Source organism: Macrobrachium rosenbergii, chromosome 40, assembly GCF_040412425.1.
Source record: "Macrobrachium rosenbergii isolate ZJJX-2024 chromosome 40, ASM4041242v1, whole genome shotgun sequence".
In the NCBI taxonomy this organism is placed as follows: Eukaryota; Metazoa; Arthropoda; class Malacostraca; order Decapoda; family Palaemonidae; genus Macrobrachium; species Macrobrachium rosenbergii.
The window spans coordinates 31627880-31655165 of record NC_089780.1 but is presented as its reverse complement, the minus strand read 5'-3'; the positions used below and the strand labels follow the sequence as shown (position 1 = coordinate 31655165).

At 40.0% G+C, this 27286-nt stretch overlaps 1 protein-coding gene across 8 annotated transcripts in view; it reads right to left on the bottom strand.

Annotated features, from left to right (window-relative positions):
- LOC136826315 (HMG box transcription factor BBX) overlaps positions 1-27286 on the bottom strand; it is a 228793-nt gene that overhangs the window by 99688 nt on the left and 101819 nt on the right. The window contains exon 1 of one of the 8 annotated variants that reach the window (XM_067083558.1): positions 27109-27225. The exons of 5 other annotated variants lie outside the window; for them this stretch is intronic. Coding sequence is in view for 2 of the 3 variants with exons in the window: in XM_067083553.1 (XP_066939654.1) it covers positions 26870-26920 (51 nt within the window). In the remaining variant the exon portion in view is untranslated. Of the gene's footprint in view, positions 1-6246; positions 6341-26869; positions 27034-27108; positions 27226-27286 lie in introns of those variants that run through there. 2 more of the 8 variants (XM_067083553.1, XM_067083554.1) reach the window with 2 other exon arrangements.

The window sequence follows — 27286 nt, the reverse complement described above, 5'->3', positions numbered from 1 at the left end:
AAGAAAGATACAGTAGTATGAACGGAGGTGCAGTCACAGGAACGAAAGGGGACTGAAGCAGCTAGGGGCCATGGAAGGGACGCTGCTAAAGAACCTCAAGTAATGCCTACAATGCACCACGTGAGGTGCACTGACAGCCCTACCCCCCTACGGGATTGGTAGTGGACACAGACAAAGTCAACCACTGACTGACTACCAGGTAATCAAGGAAGTGAAGAAAGTCAAGTGTTTTTGTTCCAGAAAACAACTGGTAGTTGGCGCCTCATCACTGAACTCGCCCCTTTGAAGATTTCCTATGGAAAACCTCTTGCAAGACGGAGACAGAGACAGAGACAGAGAAGGAGACGACACAGTGAGTCACTGAGGCCGTCCAGCCGGAAGGGAAATTCCTAATCCCTTCACTCCAGGAAACATACTTGCACATCCCTATACAGCCAGCATATATATACAGTATATATATATATATATATATATATATATATATATATATATATATATATATATATATATATATATATATATATAATATATATATATACAATTTTACATCAACGTCCGTCACAGGAATATAATGAGAGCATATGCCACAATGAAATGAAAGTGCAACAATGGGGTCCAAGATCTTTCGCATTCACTGGAAGGCATTCTGAAGGAACTACATACAACAGAATAAAGATGACCAATACTTCATCATTTTACAAAGAAAAAAAAAACTTAGATTAAATTAGTATAAACTGCTCAGTTCATACAAAGGTGCGTATAAATAAAGCAGCTTACCATTGAAGTTAATATTAATTCATCCTAGATGCAGTTGGAACTTGAACAGTTCAAGCGAATGCAATTCATTACTACCCTAATACTATTCTCCTTCCATTTCAATAATTTACTTTAAATTTCTATCTGTTTATTTATGGATCTGTTATTTCTTTTTCTTTTTTTAAAAATAAGTAATCTCTTCTTTCTGTATTTCCCCTTACCTTCTGTTACTTCTTTCTAATGAACACCTTAATATTCTCTGGAAGCTGGGCTTTCAAGTTAACGACCTCTGTGGGCTTGTTCCATGTGAACAGGACTCTTCATCTTCTGAATAATAATAATAATAATAATAATAATAATAATAATAATAATAATAATACTTGCCTCCTTTCCGCTAAAGATATCCAATGTAGATTTAAAAGAGAAGCGAAAGATACTTAGTAATTCTGGTCTCTGTCCTTAGCCTTTCCGAGTTCGGGCCGTTACGACCGTAAGCACGCTTACGTGCAAAATGGGCGCCGTGTTGAGTACCATAAAACACGTCTTACGCTGTTTTGGATGTTACGGCCTAAATGACTTACGGCCGAAACCACCAGGACCGGCCTTTCCCTGGTCGAACTGGTACCCGAGTTCATCTAAGACAGCTCTTTCTCGCCTGAAGATCAACAGCTAATGTCAAGAAGTATACCTTAGTTTAACCAGACCACTGAGCTGATTAACAGCTCTCCTAGGGCTGGCCCGAAGGATTAAACTTATTTTACGTGGCTAAGAACCAATTAGTTATCTAGCAACGGGACCTACAGCTTATTGTGGAATCCGAACCACATTATACCGAGAAACGAATTTCTATCACCAGAAATAAATTCTTCATTGGCCGGCCGGAGACTCGAACTCGGGCTTAGCAGAGTGCTAGCCGAGAACTCTACCGATTCGTCCAGCGAGGAACTACTAATGTCAAGAATTTTATATTCTATTCTGTAAATGGGTTTGAACCCCTCACCTCTTTGTTGTTATTACTAGTTTTTTAACTGAGCTCTTCTGGGTCATATTTTCTCCTGCTGTAGCCTCCTACGCACTCTGCTTCACGATGACTTACGATAAAGGCAAAAGAGTTAAATCCACTAATAGTAGCCTAACTGAAGGTGGTATTTATGCATGTACGTATGCATGTGTACATGCGTGTATGTATATATGTATGTGCATGTATTTATATACACATACATAAATATATACATTATATATAATATATATATACATATATATATGTATGTTGTGTATGTATTTATATACACATACATAAATTTTATATATATATATATATATATATATATATATATATATATATATATATATATATATATATATATATATACATATACATACATACAGAGGACACAATCCCGATGAAATAAGCGTGTTCTAAAGTCATTCTTTCAGCCCATCACTCCGTATTATGAAATATCTCCGCAACTTTCAAGTCCAGTGTCCGAAATATGAGCAGGGTACAGGGTAGCACAACTTTTCCAGTTTATTATCTATAAAATAATTCAGAAATGACAAAACATCTACTGGCCTCATGGAGGGAACTTGGTCTCTAGCACATATTTTGGATGCCCGTTAATCTGAGTCCTACACGGTTTGCTCGACCTGAAACTGAGCATATATACTCATTTTCAGACGGAAATGAAAGAGCTAGTGATAGGAGTAACAAAAGGATTGCGGTGGGTGCTCAGAATGCAAGACGTAGAGTGTTATGTGTTGAAAACAAATTTTTTGGTGCTACTTTGACTTGTTATTTACGCGTCACCTACTGCACTCCGAGGTGCTAGTACCAAACATGGCGGAAGCTCAATGGGACGCCGTGTTTATAGTACTAGCCCCTCGGGGATCAAAGTATTATATACATCCATTTTCATATTAAATGGTTGACAAATTATATTAATAAACGATAACTTTGATCCCCTAAGGGCTAGTACTAAACATGGCATCCTAAAGAGCTTCCGCCATGTTTAGTACTAGCACCTCGGCGTAGGTGAGGCGTATATATAAGCCAAAGTAGCTCCCAATTTTCTTCCGTTCTTTCTTCAAATCTTCAGCTAAAAACCGTTCTTATGCAGCTGGAATGAATTTATTCCACGCTTAACAATTAGCGACCAGATGATTCCATAACTGCAATAGGCAAACTAACTACGCAACATTTTAGTTTTAGCCAAGAAAACACTCTCCAGCAAACTGTTTAGTATTAAACTGAAGCCAGCATCTCTCTCTCTCTCTTTATATATATATATATATATATATATATATATATATATATATATATATATATATATATATATATATATATAAAATGCAAGTCACTTTTCCATATTCTGTCACAGACACGCTGGCTTCAGGATAGAAAACAGTTTGATGGGAATGTTATCTTACACACACACACACACACACACACACACACACACACACACATATTATATATATATATATATATATATATATATATATATATATATATATATAATTATATACAATAAATACATATATATTATTCAAAATGCCAGTTGCAGTTTTTGTATGGCTTTTATTGTAATGAGACATTATCACTGGCAGTTATAAACTTAATTAGCAAAATATGATCTAGATGAAAGTGAAAACACTAGAGTGGTTTAATTTAATTTGATGATGCACGTTGAGGTATTTCTTGGAAAAGAAAAAGTGCGAATGTTGAACCACATACAGAACAGTAAATACTTTAAAGCAATGAATTACTGTAATAACTACATACCATACCAACACTCAAAAATGATACCGAACCAATAGTGTAAAACCTTGAACACATAAATTAGTAAAATTGTAAGGAAATAGCCCAATTTTATAATAATTTTTGACTCCTCTTCATTAGTTGAAGCGAAGATGCAATGCGTAATTTACTGCCCTAAAACTATTCTCCTTGCATTTTCATACATTTTTATCCATTTATTTATTTATTTTATATTTTCCTTTTTAATATGTGGGATCTCTTCTTTCTGTATTTCCCCTAATCTCCTCTTACTTCTTTTTCATGAACACCATAATATTCTTTGGAAGCTTGAATTTCAAGCCAACGGCCCCTGTGGTGGGTATGTTCCATGTGAACAGGTTTCATCTTCATCATAATAATAATAATAATAATAATAATAATAATAATAATAATAATCATTATCTTGAAATGATATCAGTACCTGAATGTTACATTCAATCACATACAACACACACTCCCGCACACGAACTCTCCCAAACTTGGTTGACCGAGATAACAAGCCACCGAAACCCAGTCAGTCAACGAAACTGCATCCTGGCAATACGCAGCTCACGCTGCCCTTGGCTGACCTGGCATCAATACTTGAATGAATGGCGCCAAAGAAGCCTCGCATTCCAGTCAACACGAACCAAATCCCAGGCATCGAGCGTCAACATATGCATAAATCACGGGAATAGATGAGCTCTCGTCCTTTTCACACATACACCAACAATGTCCCACGTTATAATAACAATAAAGAGTAGTTTATAAAGAAGAAAAACACGAATACATGGACAATCGCAACAAAAAAAAAAAAAAATAGCAAACGCCGTGATTCGCATAATCTCGATCACGTTACTAATTCTAGAACACAATGAATACGGAGTCATGAAAACTGAAAAATAAGAGCCAAACAAACACATGCAACCACAACAATGGCTCCCGTCAGCACGAAAAAAAAAGTTCGATTGATACTGTTGGAATAGGCAGGCCCTTGACGTAAGAGTCCTATATTCGTAAAGCATTCGACAAGGTAATAAATAAAATCATTTTCATGAGAAGAAAATCCTTTTCATGAGAAGAAAGTCTTTGAGAATGTCCACCACAACGTTAAACAACAACAGAACACTCGAGTAAAGGGTGGGACCTGGGTGGCGGTGTTGTTGTGCTGTGGAACACATGAAAAGGTTGAATAAACCGAGAGTTGCCACATAGCCTATTTGTGACGTCTTGGTGTCAGCCATCACACTCCCATAACCCAAGTTCTGTCTGCTTTCAGTATGAGGTCAGCCGTAAAACATGTCTGCGAGGGTCATCTGGATGTTACTTCTGTCTCTACGACTGCAGATCTTATTAATTTGTTTATGTAAGGGCATTCACTTGCAAGCGAATAAGCGACTGTCGAGAGGGGTTGGGGTGCAAGCAACCAGGCTAACATAAGCATTTCAAGTTCATCTACCAGTACGGAGCGATCTTGTGTGAATTACTTCTTTTCTTTCCTTTTAGTCGGCACGGTAAACCTATCCCCCGACATCACTATTCAAATGTATGCATGCAGAGTTTATACGGAGCCATTGCACTCTACATGTCAGGGACAAAATAATGCGAATTCATGTTTTATTCGAAAAAGATAAAAGAAAAAAATGTGAATCTTCGCGGGCGAAAAGAAACATGGCGACTGCAAGATTTTACAACAGCAGGGTTTGTCGCGTTTTTGCAGAATCATCAGAGAAAGAGAGAGGGCAGCTGCCTACAATAACTGCTTTACTCTAAAGCGTTTTATACATAAATGACAAGACCAATTATCATAACTAGGCCTCCATACTCTGAGTCGAGACGGGCTCCTTCATAACACATGGATCGCTTCCAATTATGACCAACGTTATGAACTTCCCAAATCCTTCCATTCTTTGGGCTAGTGAGAAACTGGTCCCACGTCTCGTTCCTGTTTCCCAAAGTTTTCATAGCATTTTTTTTCTCTTATCTACCGAGCATAACTGCTACCATTCTTCCGCAAACCTGGCGTTAACCTGGCTCCCCCCGCCCCGCGCCAAAATAAAAAAACTGTCCGAATTACCTCTTGACCTTATTATCCACGCCTACATCACACAGTCTCTTAGTGCAATGAACAACTTACTCAGACGACCGAGTAGAAAAAGGTCTTTTTTTAGTATAAAATCTGCTTTGGCAAGGTAGGTCGCTTAAAGTAGAATTTGCCACAGAGCAGGTTCCGTCTAAGGTAAAATCCTAGCCACGGATATACTGTTAGTCATGGCGGGGAAGAAGGTTCACGAGTCAGCGAGATACTCCTGAGTGAGGAGGAGGGGGGAGTTTAGTTATCAGGAGGAGAGGAAAAGGCAGAGACGGTGAAAGGCCCTGATGGTAGTGGTGGTGGCGGTGGTGCTAGAGTAGTCGAGAGACACACAAGGAAATGGGATGGGGAGGTGGGGAAGAGGCTGTAGGGTTGGGTATGGAGGGGGAGACGGACGGTGGTGGTAGTAAGGGTTACCGTTACTGACCGCGTTCCACCTCGCTGCTCAGTCTCGACTCTCTTCCCTCACTCACTCCCACACCTACGAGTCACTCCGGCTAGTACTACTACGGCTACACTTACTACTCGACAGCGTTTCTAGAGCAACCATTTTGGCGCCGAACCTTTGCCATAATGAGGAAATACGAACCACTAGAAAAACCGAACGCAAATGATACACTACCATTCGACAACATCCCCTCCTGTCCATGAAAGCGTCTGAACACCCGGCGAATGAGTCTCTTGGCGAGTCGACCGACCGGCACTTCTCTTCCTCTCAATCAACCTCTTCGAGTGCTTCCTCCTCCTCCTCCTCCTCCCCCACATTCCCCATCCCCTCTTCCCCTTCTCAAAGCGTTTTTCCAAACTGATCTCGTGCCCTCCACTGGTCTGGTCCATCTAGTCATACGTAGACATCGTCCACATAATCATTTTCTTTTGTTTCTCATATCAGGTCGACAATGAAGCTGGTCAATCTTTACAGAGACCACTAGTTTACATTAGTCGCTCCCCTGTATTGTTACTGATATCTCGTCAACTTCGCCAACTTTTCTTATCTTCAAGTTCCGTCGCAAACAAACATAATCGAGGTATAGGGAGCGAAAGTTGCACTGAATGGGCATGCGTTCGCACATACCATACGTCGACGCAGCATTCAGTCTAATGTGCTGCCATCTGCGTCCCTTTTTCGGGATGATGAATATTAGGCGGCACGTTGACTTCGAAAATTGCTTCTATTGACCAAGATGGCGCATTTACAGGGATGTTACATCATCTTGAACTAAACTACCACAGGGCACGGACTTGAAGCAGACCCGGGAAGCGTCAAATATGGTAACACATCAAACAAGGAGTTATGATATCTTCTGTAAATGATTTCAGTATCTAATAACTGTGTAAAAGGTGTTCAAATTGATGAGATTAAAAGAAACAAGACATAAATAACTTAGGTTACCATGATGTTATAAATACCAAGAAATCGATATTCTTTTCTGAAAACTCAAAACCCCTTTATACTAGCAATCCAAGTACTGTAGTAAGTTACAGGAGAGGAAGAGAACTGATGCGTTCTCAAGACTCTTTCACGCGCAACCTCTCATTACGTGAAAGCCTCCTGTGGTTTTTTTTTTTTAATTCTTCTTCCATCAATGGATTAGTTGCCTATGAATTCATGTTAAAATCTTTCTTTTGATCACAAGCTTTCACTTTTGTTTGTTTTCGTATTTTCTAGACGGTCGCTTATATCTTAATTGTTTTAAATACTTCTGTTGTACTTTCCAGCAAGTTGTCATTTTTTTGTTTGTTTGTTTGAAAACGAGAGAGCTTCTACAAAGCCGAATCAATAAAGCCAAATTCCCAATGGAGGAGACATGATGCTGGTGGGAGTGAATAAGCAAGCAAGGGCTTGGCCACTTTTCCACAACGAGAGGGCCTCTGTAGGAGGGTACTGGCGCCCGTGCACCTTACGTGGTGCATTGTAGGCATTGCTAAAGAAGAGTGTTTTCAGTGCTACTTTGGTTCACCAAATTTTTAGTGTTCCTTCAACCTTCAATCAATCCAAGTCCCTCTTCTAACTGTCGTAAGTCAATTGGAACTTCAGAAGTTCAAGCGAAGATGCAATGCATGACCACCTGATTACAATAATTCTCCTCGACGCATTTTAATCATTTACTTACATTTTTATTTATTTGTTTGCTAATGTGTTTTTCTAATAACTGATCTCCTCTCTCTGTTTTTCTTTTCTGTTACTTCTTTTGACCAAACACCAGATTCTTTAGAAGCTTAAATTTCAAGGCAATGGCCCCCGTGGGCTTGTTCTGTATGAATAAGGTTCATCTTCTGAATAATAATAATAATAATAATAATAATAATAATAATAATAATAATAATGAGATGAATGGCCGAAAGTGTCCCATTGCTTACTCTGACTGCCTAACTTCAAAAATCTAGACTAGCCACTAGAGACCAGCGACTTGTATCCTTCCAGACGAAATGGCATGGAAACCGCTGAGTAACTCTGAGGAACCGGGTATGCGTAGGCTATGGTGGAATGAAGAAGACATCTGAGACATGAGGGCCACTACCAATACCAGGGTAAAATATGAGAATTATGATGATAAGTGTCTGTCTGTGTGTGCTCTGAAAAATGTACTTCTCTGGCCATAAACAAAATAGCTTCCGTTTTTCAACAGCGTTTAATGAAGCTTGCGGCTACTCGAGTTAAAATGCATTGTTAATTTATAGCGTCATTACACATTTGTGCTAATGCAATCACTATATATTCACACGCTTATAATTATATATATATATATATATATATATATATATATATATATATATATATATATATATATATATATATATATATATATATTATATATATATAATAATATATATATATATATCGATTTCATATATAAAATATATATAATAACCTCCATCAAAAGGTAAATATAATTTTGAAGTATTCCTACTCCGGACAGGATTCGGACCTGGGTCTTAGGTTAGGAAAACGAGAGAAACAGCTGAGTGAGACCAGCCAGTTGTCAGAGATGCAGAAAGGGATATGCTTATATGTGAAAACTTCTACAATAATTTTTTGCATCATGAACCTACACAGAGGACTAATCAGTGGTGCGTCGGACACCTACAGTACACAGACAGCACTGCCATTTACCTCTCTCCTGCACATGCTGTCCAGCCTCTTGGATTTCTTCTAGATAATTTTTCCACTTCAGATTTTTCTAAAACCCAGTACACCCACCAACCCACACGACAAACAGTTCATCCCAAGGCTTCAAACTTTTTTTTTTTATTCATACTCAACAGATCACTTATCATCCATAAAGGAAAGTTGACTCAACAATCCCTTCAGACATCCCACCTTGGCATCCATACAGTAGATACTCCAGATCTTTTCGTTATTTAATCTTTTACAAACACCCTGCTGCCCACCCTCCATTTTTTACATAATCTGAGGCTCCTTGTATCACCTTACCCTCATCCATTACAGTACAGTATATCTACCCATTTCCGATACCAACATCATCAACAACTACAACTATAAACATAAATACTGGTTTACTGAAATCTTCCTCGTTTCCACTGACCCTCATAGTTTCCATTCTTCCAGATTTCAAGAACGTTTACTCTTTCACCTGTTTCAGTAATTTCTCTTCACTTGTCAGTGGTGTATGGTCTGGTCTGCATACTGTACATCAGCCATTCCACACTCCATTCATGATCAGTTTTCTTATCCCTCAACTCTTCACCTGTATCCACAAATCTTCTCTCTGACATTCTGCATCATTCCATTCATACAGTTATATTAACTTGAATGTCGGTTGCTATTTCAGTTTTATTGAAGCTGGCCTTTTGCCAGCATGGGCTCTTGCTCTTAGACAGCCCTTAATTTAAAACTGCCAGAGACATACCTAACACCTTTGCCCCAGATCCACTTTTACACCAAGCCAATCCTACTTATGCCTACAGTACATAGGTATTCCATATACAGTACAAACTTGACATCCTTTTCAACAACTCATCACCTAAATCATATATCCTCAACCCTCCACATTGCCTTACTACAAATTTTATTCAAAGTTTTTCTAGGCCCTACGTATATGAATCATACTGCTTTTCTCCCTTTATTTTCAAATTCCTCATCCCACTGCCTCATAACATACACACACCAGCACACACTGTTCAGTCCTGCTTTCCTTGATGCAGTAACATTATGCATCTAAAATTCTTACAGTCTCCTCTGTCGCTGCATGCCATAAGCAAAGAAGAATTATTTCTCTCACCCATTCCTTTGGAAATGACATATTGGGAACCATGTTATTTCCAGCAAATATAGTTACATAAAAGCCACATATATTGATTAACATCAAATTCACAACGCGTTGGGAATAACTGACCCCCAGGGGAAATTATATAAGATAAAAGCACATACCTAACCGGGATTTGAATCTAAGCCTTTTAGGGTGGGTAATGGGTGACAAGCAACTTAACCCATTCAGCCATCAAGAGAGATAAAAATTGATGTCCACTCTCCTGTCAAATTCAGGTTCTGTAATTTAGGATTAAAATCAACTGGTGTCAAATATGACATCTCTGTGCCATGTATCCAACACCTGGTTATGTATATGATAGCATATCACTTATTTGCCAGCTCCATCCCTTTTTCTTGACCCCAGCAAATGATGGTGCCCATTTACAGCTGGGGGTGGACTGGTGGATGGACAGTAGGCCTGGAGAAATCCAAGGTCCTGACAAACATGAACCAAGCACCGCACCTATTAGTCAACGTACTAGGCATTCGGGTGGACAAAACTGTACATATAAACTAAGTAAACGACCTTTCCATTAAGGTCCTTTCCGGACAACTACACACAACAGAAAGGGAGATGACAAAGAAGATGCAATTTAATAAAAAAGAGAAAAAATAAAGTTGATACATAAAAGGTAGATAAGTTTTGACGCATAAAATGCTCTGTGAATTTAAAGTTGGGTTTTAAGAGGAACAAATGTCCTACATTATCCTTGGAGAAGCAAAAGAAATGAACAAGAATTCGTGAGATCTTTGAGTTTCTCGTGCAGAATGGGATCAAGGAATACAGACAGAAAGTTAGATAGATATTTTCACTTGCTATTTATGCAAATTCTGCGTATTCCTGCAAATTCTGCGTCTCCAGAGAAAATATTATTACACCTTGTCATTATACTTCCATGGGACCAATCACTCCGGTGGGATTTTTCCCTCGGGTATAAGAAGATACCATGATTCTTCTGGGCAGTTCTAAGGGAATATATTATATGTTGTTTGACTGACACTGAATTCCCTCGTCGTCTGGGCTAACCACAATGGTGTTAAGTATTTCTCTCTTCTTATCACCCATACGATGTCTGCACTGCTTTACTGTGCCAATATCTAAACAATTAAGGAGCTAGTCTGAATAATTCCCTAAATACTGTCATAATGTCCTGTAATTTGCTATTCAAAGATTCAGATTCATGACAGGAACAAGGACTGCAAACAAGAGCAAAGAAAAAAGTATTTGATATCAATCCGATGTTTTGAAAAATCCAAGAGTTCTTCGTTGCCTCTCCACAAAACTGGTCCATGAATAATAACAACTGGCTACAATGGTTAAGCAACCAATCTTCCCATTTACATCATGAATTTCAAAGAAGCTTATTCACTGAGTCCCTACAGAAGCTATATCTAATTCTTTTAGTATAAACACCATCTCCCTACATCTTGATATAGAAACACTGGAACAATTCAGGAAGTATTTTGAAGAAGTGAAATCACCTGAATGGATGAAGAAAATGAACAGCTTTATTAGATATTAAAATGGGCCTCAGGATGATGAATTATGGTACAGGCCCAGGACCATCCACAAACTAATTATCTAACAAAAGCAAATGGAGAACCAGTCATCATGAGAAACTTGACAAAGCCAGAGATACAGACATAAGAGTGATTAAACAAAACTACAAAGGAACACAACATACACTATAATGTGGAAATCATATGTGGAATACTTCTTGAGTTGGCTGAAAAAACACTGGAAAAGAATGCTATAGGGATGGGGATGAGAGGAATTCAAATCATCATAAGCATAACAAGCTTGTGATGTACGGAAGAAAAAATCCAATCATGGCAATTTTAGGCAAAGTGTTGTGGGTAACCTCAGTACTTCATCCTACATGTCAAAGATGGCGTCACAAGAGATGTTTCCGGATTACAAAATATATATGGAATAAGCGATGTTTAACAGCTAAAATGCATAAGAACAAATGGGAAAGAGATCGAAGTGGAGAGGCGTGTTGCAATAAGTGGGAAGGTCTTAGATCATTTCTGTTACCATGGGGAAACCTGAAAGATATGGGTCAGTGTGTGTGTGTGTGTGTGTGTGTGTGTGTGTGTGTGTGTTGGGATTTGATTTGCTGCTGATGTGCCTTCTGCATAGGTGCGTAATGAGGACTATGTTGTGGATGTTTCACTACACTGGGGTTTAAATACAACGCAGCAGCTGCAGCATGAATGAATGAAGTACTGACCACTGTGGTGTTTTCCCTGAAATTCACACCTCAATGTTGCAAAAAGATAACATTGCCAAGACAGAAGTTATACAGTATATGCACCCGGTCACTGCTGAGGATCAAATGCAACATGTTCAAATGCTGAAAAGCACCAAGTTTAGGGTTGTGCATCCCTTGAGGGAAAAGAATGCCCATTAATGGCAGAGGAGCCTCTGTTTTGAGGGTTATGGTAACCGTATACATTAGATCAGTCTTTTAGCGGTTACCACAGGGGTACAATGTGGTAAAAGTTGTTTTTCTTGTCTTAGAAAGTGCCAATAGTGCTTTTCATACAACTGTAATATCCCACACGGTAGAGTCATACAAAGAGAAGAATTACGGACCCATAAGTTAGGTCTCTTCACAGGGGGCCCAATGGCATCCATATCTTCACTCCTAGTACTCGCTGCACAATAAACAAGAAAGAGTAAGACACATCACCTTAGGGTTTTGAATCTGTATATGGACTGCAGAGGAGAAGAAATGCACAGCAACTATTTAAGAGAGGAAATTGATGTTTTGGCACTGGGTAAGAAAAAGAGTGAATGTGTCTAAGGTAGCTGAAATGTGTATTACCCACTGCATCTGATAAGTTCAAAGGACAGGTAAAAGAGTACAAATGTATTAAGGCTAAAGATTGGGTAAGATTTGGTTAGGCAAAAGAAAAACTTGTAACAGCGAAGGTGTATGGGCCTGTATTGGAGAGGAAGAAGAATAAGCATTTCTGGAAAATCCAGATCTATGCCTTGCAGAGCTTTGCTGACTGTGCTGGGTGATATAAATGTAAATATAGGTGACAATAATTAGATGGCATTTCTGGCAGATATATTGATCCTGGAGTAAATGAGAATGGGGAGTCTCGTGGAAATGTTTGGAAAGCTGTCTGTTAGTTGAAAATACACGGTTTATGAAGAAAAATTATACACAAAAAAATCATTATTTGGTCAAAACATGAGTTAGGTTTGATGGAAGTAACAGGTGAAACTGCCGCTATAATGTTAACGATGACAAGAAAGTGGGGAGCAATATGTCAGGAGAAAATACATGACAAATGAACTAAGAAAAGACAAATTAGTGTGAGATCTTCCAGGATGGAATTAAGAATTAGCAGCCTCTAAGTGGTTTTAGAAGAGCGCAAAGAGGAAATAAAAACAGTGTGGAATAAGGAAAAGAGAATTTTGATGTAAGGAAAAGACGAAATGATTTGAGATGAACAGTAAGACAGGAAAAACTGCCTTCAGGAATACAGGAGGAATGAAGCCACGAGAGAAGTGATGGAGAAAAAGAAGGAATATATTGCAATAAAAAAAAAGGGGGTGAAAGGGGAGCAACCACCTTAAGGAGAATAAGATGATGTTCTACAAGGAAGTAAATGCAGACAGAGAAATGAATATGCACACAGATCCCTAAAGAAAAGATGAAAATGAAGCAATGCTGTCTGAAGATAGTGAAGTCCTGGGCCGAGGAGAGATTACTCTGAGGATCTGCTAAGTGCAGACGAAAGTGAGGCAGAGTTGAATGAAGCTGAAGTGGAAGGAGTTAGTGCAAATTTATGAATGCTGTGGAAATAAAGAGACGAGGACATTATGGGGGCAACTAAGAGACTGGAGAATGGGAAGACACCAGGAGTTGGTGGGTTCATGAGTAAGATTTGGGGTATGGTGGTAAAAGCATCACTGAGTGGCTGACCATGCTGAATGAAGGTTCAAAATGAAGGTTAAAAGGAATAACTGTCACTTGTATATGGGTAAAGGAGATAGAGGAGACTACAGGAAGACCATAAGAATGACAGAGGCACAATATCACAGAGAAAGGTGTATGGTTTGATTCTGATTGAGAAAGTACAACACATGACAGTGTAGTTGTTAAGGGAAGGACAGTGTTGGTTGAGGCAAGGATGTGAGTGTATGGGTCAAGCAATCATTATGAAACAGTTGAGAGAAGTTTAAAAGCACAAGGAAAATAGGTGGTATAAATGGCCTTAAGGCTTACAACAGAATCAATGAGGGCGATGCTGAGTGTAACAAAGTTTTCTTGATGGAAGCGAAGCACGTGTCAGAATTTATATGATGGAGAATGACTGGTGTGGTGTAAAAATTGGGTTGAGACAAGAGTATAACATTTCCAAGGCTGTTTAATATCTTTATGGATGGAGTGATGCAAGAAATCAGACTAAGAATATACAACAGAATATAAAATTTAGGCCAAAGGCCAAGTGCTGGGACCTATGAGGTCATTCAGCGGTGAAACGGATATTTACAGTAAAGAGGTCTGAAAGGTGCAACAGGAGGAAAACCTCCCTGTTGCATTATGAATCAACTGTTATAAGAGGGTGAAAGTAAGATGGAAGAAAGAGAATATGAAAAAAGGTATAATAGAAAGAATGAGAGGGGTTGCAGCTAGGGGTTGAAGGGAGGCTGCAAAGAACCTTAAGTAATGCCTACAGTGCACCTCATGAAGTGCACTGATGGCATTAGCCCCCTACGGGGAAATCAGACTAAGGGCAGTAGCTGTAAGTGCAATACTGTGGGATAAAGAAATGATTTGTGAATGGAGTCTGGAATAGCTGATGCTTGCACGTGAAATCATGCTGACTGCAGATAGTGAATAAAACTTAAAAGAGTAATGAGAATCTGAAAGCAACTGCATGAGGAGAGAGTTAAAAGTAAATATTTAGAAGAGTAAAGTAATGCAAGTAAACAGAAACCAATAAAATGAAGCAATGAATGCTATCATTATTGGTGGAAAAACGGAAGTAGTAGTTTCACTGAAGTACATGGGACTAATATATCAGATTGTAGAATGAGAGAGGAGAGAAGTTACACAAAAAGTGATGCATGGAAAGTAGTTGGGTGTGAAAATAAAAGAAAGATTTGGGGAAGGTTGTATCTATAAAAGCTCAGTGTGTGAAATGTGTGGATGTTGAATGCATATGAAAGAAAAAAGTGGGTGCTCTAGAGATGAATTATTTATGTAATACGAGTTAAATCACCAAAACAGAAGAGTGACAAATGTACCGTAGAGATCCACAGAAGCAATGATAAAAGATGTAATGTATCAGTGCTGTGGCTGAAAGTTTTTTGTAGTGTTCACCAATAATTCAGCATTCCAAGTACAGTATAAATGTGGCAGTGATCACTGTCCTGTCTTTTATTAAGAACCACCCAGTATTAGAGGGCAGGGTTAACTTAGAAAAAACATGTAATTAATAAAAAAAATATATTTTGGGGATAGTTAAGAAAAAAAAAGTGTAATGGATAGTCAAGATGTGTGGGATGCAAAGGCTATGAAAAATTCCAAATACCAAGTGGAAAAATGGAGATTATAAGAAACACGGCTACGACCAAATAACAGCTTCCATGGAAAATTCCTCTTAATTGTCACTGGTCAGTCACTGAAAGGGATAGTACCAGAACCCAACAACGAGGGAGGCCACATCAACTAAATATTGCTGTCAGTCTGCTGGACTAGGAAATATGTGGGACCCCATGTGAATGACAATTAGATGGTATCTCTTTTCCTGAATACATTAAACCAACACTTCAAGTATTATTTACACCTTACAACTCCGGAATCACATCAAGAGATGTGTCCAGAGAAGAATCATAAAGTCAGTTAGAAACATACTGGACTTCCACCTTGGAACAGTAGACAAAATGAAATGACAAGACAGCCCATGACAATGGCTGATTCCATGAATGCCAAGAAAATGGCTGGCTCTCAAAATGAGCATTTACAACTGACAGAAACACCGAGCATGACCTTCCAGTAATTAATGACAAAATAAACCTTATTCCTTAAAAACAATATTAACTTGCACATACAGACCCACTGCTTTTAATTCAGCCCACATTTGTGGTCTTTGAATATCCATAGACACTTCAATCGTTAGTTTAGTTTAACAACCACCACCAGTGAAGCTGGGAAGCAGGACAATTCATGTCAAAAGTCACTTCACCACAAACTCACTACTTATAATCAGCCTAAACTGCAATTTAGGTGGGAATGATCAAGTAGCTGAATGCCTCAAAACTGACTACAGTAACTGGGTCTTTTAGAATCCAACTGAGAACCTGGGGGATGAGCTTAGCAACAAAACCCATGGCTCAGCTATGAAAAGAGAGCCGTTTTATTACAGATTAACCTTGCTAATGTAGGTAAAATTAAGATTTGCAGTTCCAAATCAATCATGTGAGACATAAGTTTAGAAAGACTGCACAGGAAAGTATGCCATGGGCTAACGCAAAATGAAAGGCAGACTGCAATGAAGAGGATGACAAGCCTATCCAGCCTAAAACCTCAACTGAAGCAGGTACAGTACTACATCTACTGCTTCTGGTAATAGTCATATCACATGAGACAAATTCCTAGGGTAAAAACTTCATGAAGTTTGTTTGGCATCTCCATGAGCCCAAATTCACACTGATTTAATTCATAAAGTAAACAAGTAGTGAAAGCTCTAATCTCTTGAACAAGCACCTTAACTCACGCTGTTTTCCGTGAGCAAGTGAGGAATATTTCCCACGCTTGTTTCCTTGAACACCCTGTAGAGAGAAATAGCCTGGATGTAGCCACCCTTGAGTTCTTAGTCCTTTGAAGAGAGAGAGAGAGAGAGAGAGAGAGAGAGAGAGAGAGAGAGAGAGAGAGAGAGAGAGAGAGAGAGAGAGAGAGAGAGAGAGAGAGAGAGAGTCCCTCTACCTACACAAAGCAGGTCCTCTTCATTACTGGAATGGGGTGAGGGCGAGGGTGATGGAATGGGGAAGGGTACAGTATGTGGGTCCTGGCTACCTACCTAGGGTTTGTTTTGGTGAAAAAGTCAGCTGCAACAAACAACCTATGGAATTCCAATCCTTGCCATGAGTAACCTTACTAGACAATACATGAAATCTGATGACCAGTACTGAAGACACAAAAGTCCAAACTCCAAATCCTTACTCTCTAAATAACATCTGCTACCCAAGGTTTGGGTCCTATCACCTGCAAAAACCTCCATTGCTTCTGGAAACAAGCTCTACCAGTGGATGAAGAGTCAGTGAAGAATCACCAACTTTGCCCCTCCCCAACCCCCAACTCCCACACTGAAATAGCAACTGTTGTTTCTTTTTTGAAGATTTCATGGCTGGGGTAGAAGAATAAAGGTTTCTAGTCAAGCCTGCTGGGAATCCTCTACTACCTACTTCTTGGATATGGAGATTATGATGGCTGATGTGAGGGTATTCTCTCTTGTTTCTATGACCTGGAGTAGAGTACTAAGGTATTCCAGCCACTGTGGCTCCTCAAAATCACAGATCAAGCCCAAAAATTTTCCCATAGACATGTCTCTATTGTACAGTACATTACTGGCCATCACCATCATGTATGAAATCATATAGAGAAAGGACTACAGTTTGACCAGTAGATACCACCAACCTCTTGGCCATGGCAATACACTTTGATGCCCTGACCCTTTCTGACAACTGCCCTACCACTCAATTAAGCAATGCTTGATGGTATCTGCCTCAAAAGCCAGGAACACAACAAGAGGGGGAAAAAAGGATGCATAAACATGTCCAGTTAGAACCTCAACACCTGAGGGTGGTTGTTGTGCTTGGGTGGAACGTCTAGCAATCCTACAAAATTTTCTTGAAATAATGGGGTCTGGAAAAAAAAACTTGGAAAAACCACTGATTTATCTTTCCAGGTTAAAAATGCTATAAATCACACCAAGTGTATTAATCAGGTAGTAGAGCCTCTTGGACCCTTCTCTGAACACAGGAAAATTTAAATGAGGAATCTATCTATAGAGGTAAGTGAAATCCTAACATCTTTCCTTTCCAATGGGCGGAATGAAGTGCTTTCAATAAAGGCCAACACTGGGAACCAAGAAAGGATCACCTCCCCAGAAACACAGGTCAGTGTTTTCCATGGGGAAACCTATTCAATTATGAGGCAACCAGGCCAAACAAAGGAACTATATCACTAGAAACTACAGGGATTAATAAAATTGTTTTTGAAAAATGAAAATGATTTTTTGACAAGCCCATTCATCATAAAAAGCCTCATTTTGTGTGCTGCCAGTTCTCCATAAGGAGTGCATTTGCAAGAGGAGGCATTATGTAATGTGATTAATGGGCCAATGTGTTTGTATGAAAAAGTATTTTACAGTATTTTGTATATATACTTTTTTTAAATCATGAACCCATTCATCACCATTTAAGAGGGAGGATAAAAATACGAGACTGAAGCATATAAAGATGAAACAACTGTAAGAGAAGTATACCCTCCACGGATGGTCTGGCAGGAGCCAAAACTTCTTAGCACCAAAATTGTATCATCTACAACAGACTGGCAGCTCTCAAAAAATAATGAGCTATATGCAGTTGTCTGGTCCAAATGCATGCCACTGACCAATCACATCAGGCATGAAGACATATTATATCCTAGGAAAATATGCTTTTAATGTGCACCAGCAACATGAAGAATGGCAATTATGAAAATGATAAAGATGAATGGTCCACACCCGTTAACACCTGCTGAAACGTCTCTTTGTGATAACTGGTCCCAATGAGTCACTTCAACAACTCTTGAAAAGGTTGTTCTAACAATGCACTAATGAGCCTTGGTCTTGAGCTGGGAAACCACAGGAGAGGAAAATGCTTAGAAGAATGCATCTACAAATTTGATCTTCATAATGAGGAGTAAATAGGTCACTTTATACATCAGCAGAAATAAACGATTACATTGAAAGTCTTTCCCATGCTTGGTGGTTAGCACAGGAGATCACTTGACTGATCCAGTATGAAATATATTGTAGTTGTCAAGACCAGTAGGTTTATGCAGCCAGTGTACAAAATAGAAGCAAGAAGGAAAAAGCCTGAAGCCCTGTTTGCCAATACAGGTTAGCATGGCTCTTACCAGGTGCAAGGGACACACATCAGAAGAAGGTAAAGCATTATCAGCAAGAAATCTCTCAGCCAAGTCATGCTTCCCTGAAGACTTGAGTCATGGATAAAAACTCTGCAGCAAACAAGAGTCCGACATAAGACCAACAAATAAATGAGACTGCCCCAAACAAGGTATGAAGCTCACTGACATGCTTAGAGGAGGCAAGAGCCACTAAAATCAGTCTTGTGGGTCAAGTCAAAGGAAGCATTCCCCAAAGGTTGATAAAAAGGGCATAATGAGACTGCACAAAAACATAGCCAAGTACTAACTCTTTGAGATTTAGTTGTCAACCTACAGTAGGAACTGACTGGGCAAAGTGATGAAACACGTCTAGACTGTCCCACTCATTACCATTACCAAAATCCATGCCATGCTGAACAAAAGCCTTGGAGGCCTGCTCTGTAGTCTTTGATAGCTTAGGGTGCAAGTTTTTTTGCATTTAATATAAAATACCAGATATCCACTAGATCTGGAAAAGACACACTGAGGGAAGGAGTGCCTCTTTCATTACACCAAGATCTGAGTCTTGCCTACTTTTCCTGGTAAAGATGATTGGTAGAGGATTTGCCACAGATAGTGATAGATGCTGCTGCAACTCTCAAAAATAGCTCTCAAAGATCACAATAGATAAACTTTACATGTGAAGATAAAGTGATCCTGGGCAACTGAGAAAATGGTGAAAGTGCAGCTATTTGAGCTCTACGTGGGAAGAACTCAGCAGGTTGTCTGCAACAAGGTCTAGGATGTTTGAAAACCAATCCAACTAAGGCAAAAAGGAATGACTGTCACCCAGGAGATTGCCTATGCAAAGGTGTAAATGTTGAGGCCATTCAAAACTTGCAGCATCACATTATTATTATTATCCAGTGCTGTAGGTGATACCTATTTATAAGGAACAAGCTCACACAGGCCAATGACTTGAAATTCAAGCTTCCAAAGAATATGGTTTTCATTAGGAAGAATAAAAAGGAAGTAAAGTGAATTACAGAAAGAAGAGATCCCACTTATTAAAAAAGAAAAAGTAAATGAATCAATAGACAAAAAAATGTATTAAAATGCAAGGAAGGAGAACAGTATTAGGTAGTAATGCATTGTATCTTTGCCTGAACTTCTGAAGAAGTTCCAGTTGCATGACATCCTCAGTAGGGAGGCTGTTCCACAGTCCAACTGTGTGAGCTACATTTACTGCAGCATATTGGTGCTTTTCTTCAGCGAATCTGCTTGCTCTCTCTCGGCAGATAAAGGGGATCAAGGATCAGTTGTTAATGTGAAAAATCTCTGTTGAAATACAACCTATGAAAAAGTGACAAACAAGAGACCATCTGTTGATGGTCCAAGTCATAACTGCTACTATTAGGAAACAGAAACCTGCCACCATGAACCACTCTAAATGAGATAAATCTCTGCCTAAGGGACTGAGACCAATTGCAGAGAAATGAACTCTGGTAGTCTGGCAATCAATGACGTGGCAAACAAATCCAACAAGGGCATTCCCAATATCAGATCAGATGGCCCTGCAAGTTTGGTTTTATTTACAAATATTTGGTCAAATGACCTGGCACAGGTACCAGGAAACACCAAGTTGTTCAGTGCAACACCCAGGCATCCAAATGGGGACCTCACTGAGGGAAGTGTCTTACAGCTCCAGCTGAAAGTCAGTCAACAAGTGGCAACCTCCAGGAACAAATTGTGGCACCACGATGACATTATGCTCCTATAGGCAAGCAATGATCGTTAACGCCAGCAAAGAAAGGAATTCTAACCAAGTCCTTCCTTAATTTTACAGTTAAGTGGCATGGCCCAGATGCACTGATCTGACAAGGCAGACACCAATACCTGGAGGACAGAACCAAGGTTAACAGCATCAGCAGATTCTATTCATTTTAGCACAAAAAAACATCTTGAAGGATGTGCTCTGTGACTAACTATTCTGTCCTATGGTGTTGTAGTTGCCTTCCAACAATAACCAACACCATCATGGACACCAGATGACCAATTAGTACCCGCCATAACTTGGCCATGGGCTATGGATGACAGAAAAAGCCTTGGATAGTGCTCTGGAGACAAAAAACTGTCTTCTAAGGGCCAGACTAACTCCAGGAAGTAACAAGTCATCTCTCTAATTTGACCCACAGCCCACACAACACCAGGAGAATGTCCAAATGCCTTCCCAACTCTCTCTTAGAAGATACTGAAACTAGCCAGTCATTCAGGTAGCAATGAAAACAAAGACCAAAATGATGTCTCCAAGGGGCTACAGGTGCCAAAGTCCTGATGGCAACTTAAGGGGCAATGCAAAGGCTAAAACAATGGCCCAGCACCAAGATACCCATCCCCACCACATGAAGCAAAACACTTTCTTGAGACATGTGCATGGGAATGTGAAAATACATGTCCCTGAAGTCTGAAGATGTGGGAAATTCATGAACTCCACAGTCTCCATCCAAAATGGAGTAAAAAAAAAAAAAACTTTTTGCCAGTCTGTAATCTCCCAAAGTCTTTGGGAAATGGAGAAAATGACAATAGAACCCATACTTCTCAAGCAGTGCTTTTCAATGGCTACCTTCTCTCATATGGTGGTCACTTCCTTGTACAGATACATCCTGTCTCTGTATTGGAGGGGTATGGCTTGAAGGAAGCCGGCTGAGTCACAGAGTGGTGGTTTCATGCTGAAGGGAAGGCCACAATCTTCCTGGAACACCTTGAGGACTTGGGGTTCTGAAATGATGTCTTCCCAAGCCCTCCTCAATCTTTGAAGACAGGCCCTGACTTAAGATAAGACAACTGGTGGGAATGCTGTACCTATATCCCCTACCCTCTCTGCCTGGTGACTTTATGCTGAGGGCATCCATGAACAATTGGACAAAGGAGCAACTAGAATTGCACAGTTGAAGAGCAGCTTGATGATCATGGGGTGAATGTGAGCAACCCCTCTGACTAGATTGCTACTGCTGGGCCAAGAATGGCTGCTGATGCTGTGGAGTGATGGAGCCATTGCTGATTGGAGTAATACAGAGGTTGATGCTGGTGACTTTGTTTTAAGAACAGACCTATAGAATGAAAACTCACTGGTAGTGGTATAAGTCAGCTTTTACCCAATTCATTGACTAATTCCTCTGGGAACAGTTCAGGGTCCAAAGGGTTGAGAGGCAGATAGCAGCATGGTCAGCATTGGAGAGAAGGCCACAGAGGTCTTAAACCCCAACTCTCTCTTCATCAATACATTGCTAACTGACAGAAAGTAAGGCAAATGTGAATATACGCATGTCCAAGAGAAAGGATGAGACAAGGGTCCTAACCATATCTTCCACAGGTGGCAAGCCATCAGCTGACAAGTCCTGGCACCATCATGGAAATAATGACTAATATTGTGTTACTGTAATCAGAATGATCTTTCTGAAGGACCATTCCAGTAGCAGACCATGACAGAGAGAGGGAAATAAATAGTTTTCATTTATATTTTTCTTGATGAACATTTTTTAAATGTAGAAACAACCATACTGAAGTGATACTGTAGTCATCATTTGTGTGGGTCATCCAGTTCCAGAAAAGTTTCATTCTCTATCCAGAAAAGTTTCATTCTCTATCCAGAAAAGTTTCATTCTCTATCCAGAAAAGTTATTCTCTACCATTCTGCAAACACTCTTGGACTTCTGAGTACAAAGGGCTTTCTTGTTAATGCTTCTACAACTTTTATTCAGCTAATTTTTTCTTTCCTTTACTGATAAACAATAAATTTTCACATCTTTTCTATATCTTCCAACTCCCTTACAATACCAAAAGACTTCAACACATGATGTACAGCTATCAATTCACCTGACTAAATTATATAACTTACTGCCTTATAATTTCCATCAAGAATGTAATTGCGTACCAGTAGGACTTTCACTTACCACACCAGTTCATTCAACCAATAAGAATTTATGCCTCAAATATACCCCTTGTTTTTATCTACACATTTCAACAGTCTAACCATTCTGCGTTACAAGTCAGGCCAGCTGACAAAACCTTTTATGATTTTAATTGATCTTTTCTCAAAATCAAGTTAATTTCCTATCATCATCTTCATCACTAATGGAACTAATATCCTCTCTACCCACAACTTGTACAAATATCTTCAAGTCCTCAAGAATAATTTTCACACTGGAAAGTAAGTCTTTAGTTCCCTTCCTAGTGAACTCCCACTAAACCAGCACCCTGCTGCTACCTCGTTTTCTTCTGGACATCAAGAGGTATCACGGGGTTTTGAACTTAATTGTGCTTGCTCTTCTTTAAAAAATGCAAAAATTCTGGGTTCAAACATGGAAAATTTACATACTCAAGCACGGCAACTTTGAAGAAAAACATTTCATGTTGGCATCAGACCTGCTTAGACTACAGCAGCAACAAAACCTCACTTAAGATGTCATTCTCGGAGAAAAAGCTGCAAAAAATTTGACATTGGATGAAAATGTTTTTCATTTTCACCTACTGCACATATCAGACTGCAGTGAGAGACAACCTCAAACCCTTATCAAGAGCAGGATCAAAAAAAGAAGAAAAAGTAAGGGACCACTACACATGGTACATCAATTTAATCAGCAGATCTTCAGTGTCCCCCTTGTTCAAACTGGGGTCTTTGCCCCCCCAAAATCAAGCAACAGCACAACACTAATTCTGAAGTCATATAAATGGGCAAAATGGAACAGATATACAGTAGGTCAAACCCCACTAAATGAGGTCGGGGCGTTTCAGACATGATGGTTTCATTTACAACTGATCAACCAAACTCCAACCAGCCCTCTAACTTGTCCATTGTGGGTGCAAAGGTAGTTCAGTAACCCTGTGGAGGGGAAACTCAAGTGCAGCAAATGCCAAGTTCAAACTTTTATAAACAATAGGTGTTCAAAAAGAGCTGAAAGCTCACCATAGCCTTCTAAATTAAGAGTTCATCTATTTCATCCTACTAGCCTGACATTATCTGACCTGTTGTAGAAGCATTATTTTGACCATAATCACGGTACCACTGTAGTTATTATGTATGATTTTGCAGATGATTTTTTCCCAACTTCATTTATTTGTCACTGATTAGAATTAACATGCCATACCTTAAACTCAGCCAGACAAAACATTAAGGCCTGTAAAAATAAATTGTTTCCAGGTCAACCAGCTATTGAAATATCACAGCAACTAAAGATATTAGTGTAAAATATTGAGAAAACGGGTTTTCTACACTGTGAACTTGTAAACTGTCATATCTGAAATTATCTGTAAGAAAGGGAAAGGAACCCTGTTGTTATCCATTACCCATTCTACTTTAATCATGAGGCTTGGGCTTGGTGGAAGGTTACTGCTGTCGTCTCCCAGCAATTGAAGAAGGGATGGGATGCGAACCACAGTTTCCCTCCTTTCTGTTTGTCTGTAAGTCCCCCATCATCCTTTCCTTGCCATCACAATTCCTCCTACATGAAGGGCTTTCAGTTAAACCCGAGTCCAGTAGTAAAACACTTAAAGAGACGTACACAAAGGGCGACCACCGTCTGTTTGTCAGGGTAAGAACTGCAGGGATTTCGGGCAAACATGGTACAATGGTACAAAGGGAGTTCATCTGTCTGTCTGTCAAGCTATTTTTGTCATCGGAACACTTCTTACAAGGTTTAAAATCCCAAGTCAAAATTTCTACCTTTGAATGAACGACCTGTATAACGCATATTGTATCTTCTTCAGTATTTCATTACAGTATATGGAATACTCGAAGAGAGTGAAATGTCTGTATATCATGCAGGTACCTCGCCCAAACTTTGTGTATGGGCTTCTTTGAGTTTATCAGGGCAGTTTCTTAGTAATACATATACTGTACAGATTTGCTAGAAATGGCTGAGTGAACTGTCTATCCTATACCAAAATTTGTTTACAAAAACCACCTCTGAAAAATCACATTCGAAATGCAGTTTTCCTCATCACAAAATCTCATACACAAAAATGGGAAATGGTCAGCATATGGTGACAATTTGTTTTGACAAAATATGTTACAATATTCATGGGCAACTTCTTAAACAGAGAACCTACATCAAGGCTTGATCTGAACTTGTGAAAGAGGAATATTGGCATTGCTGAAAGGAAAACAACAGGTAGATGAAATGCGGGTAGACTTCGCAAGAACTAGGAGGGATTCATAGAGGACTTGAAAAGAAAGGGTTGGGTAGAAGGGTTACCGTAATAGTTATTGAAAAGGAAGGGGCTTCGTGTTTTAGGGGTGAATGCCTTAGTTTGTGTGAGGGGGATGAAGCACAGCTAATGAGCTTCTAAGTCTCTCGGAAGCAGTCAATGGCAGGGGAAACTTTTGCTGCACACTGGGCTCGTCCACAATTCAGCAGTTTTCAAGTACAAACGTGGCCATGACCGCTGTTATTCTTTCTCATGAGGCAGCCCCTGTTACAGAAATAACAATGTCAAATTTTTTATACAAATACACACACACACACACACACACACACACACACACACACACATATATATATATATATATATATATATATATATATATATATATATATATATATATATATATATATATATATATAATAATGTCTTTATGTTGCGTATTTCACAGCATTAGGGTAGAAGGCCTCGGTGCTATACCATTCCACAAGAGAGTACACAAACCAGAGCCTTTGTCCGAAAGCATAGATACAGAAAGACGGACTGACTGACTACAATACAACAAGGGCAAAGATCCACCGAAGGGGGAAAAAAGGGGGGGGCTGCCGTAAGCAGAAGCAGCAACACCCGTCAGAACACACACTAACGGTACCTATCCTCCCGTACCTACTGTATACACACATACAAACACACAAACACACACACACACACACACACACACACACACACACACACACACCTTGCATTCCAATGGATTAGCACAAAAACTGAAATTGCCTTTTTCCATCCCTTCGCATAACGCGCGCTCCCCGTGCTTCGCCGATCGTAGCCCCAACTTCATCACCGTATACAGCAAAGTTTAGGAAACTTGGAAAACTGAACTTTTAAACTGAAACAAGCGACCGAGAGGGAGGAGAAGAAGAAGTCTGCATTGCTAGGAGATGGCCCCACAAGGAAGGCTAAGAAGGAGTGCACAGCCAGGCTGCTCCGAAATTCGCCTCTACGGAGCTAGGCGACAGGGACCCGTCTCGTCTGCTCCCAGTCACCTGGCTTCAGCACACGGGGTCATGTACTCTTACGCTCTTGCTCTTCTCCTATCGGACTGGCTGGACCATTCCGCTGGGCAGAGCCACGCTCACTCGCTTTCTCTCTCTCTCTCTCTCTCTCTCTCTCTCTCTCTCACTGAGTGGAGCTAAAAAGAGCAAGAGCCTTATAAAATCCAGCATAGAGCCCAAACCCAAAGCGCCGGAGGTCCCTCTTCGAATGGAAGAGGGGCTTTCACCGTCGGGAGGAAAAATAATGACTGTTGTAGAAGTAGTGGGAGTTGTGTGCTGGTGGAGTTGTAGAGGGGAGAAGGAAGTTTTCGCCGTGTTGTAAGCCATAGGAAAGGGAGAGTGGTCGAGGAGGAAACAGGCAGAGAAGCGCTTTTGGAGAACACGGATGGAGTTGCTGGTGGATGGATAGATGGATGGATGGATGGAAGGGGCTTGGGGGGAGGAGGCCATGACTGGTCTGGTCTTTTCCTTTCTTCTTTTCTACGCGCGCTCTCTCTCTCTCTCTCTCCTCTCCTTTTTGCGCTTTGCAGCGGTTCTCCTATTCTTTCTCTTTCGCGCGAACCAGGAGAGAAAATGGAGGTTGCAAGAAACACACACCAGGGGTTGAAATCGCCTCGGCCACAGGTGACCACGTAGAGGAGCCTCCATACGATGCACTCACTACAGGCATTGCCAAACTGCACTTTCACGCACATTCAACAAAAATGCCTTTCTTCACATGTCCATTCGGTCACAGACCACGTCGGCAGAGACCGGGAACACCACAAGAGCCCTCCACCTACAAATGAACGCCACCAGAAGCGCTACACTCAAATGCAACACAAGAATAAAAGCACCTGCTTTGAACGGCACCGCTCTTCCACACAACGGTCTCCTACAAACTGTCGGCGAGTCGCCGCTTCGCAGCTACGGAGACTTTAACGCTGCTAGACTCGAGAATTTCTCTCTCTCTCTCTCTCTCTCTCTCTCTCTCTCTCTCTCTCTCAACCCCGAGTAAACCGGATCTCTTACCAC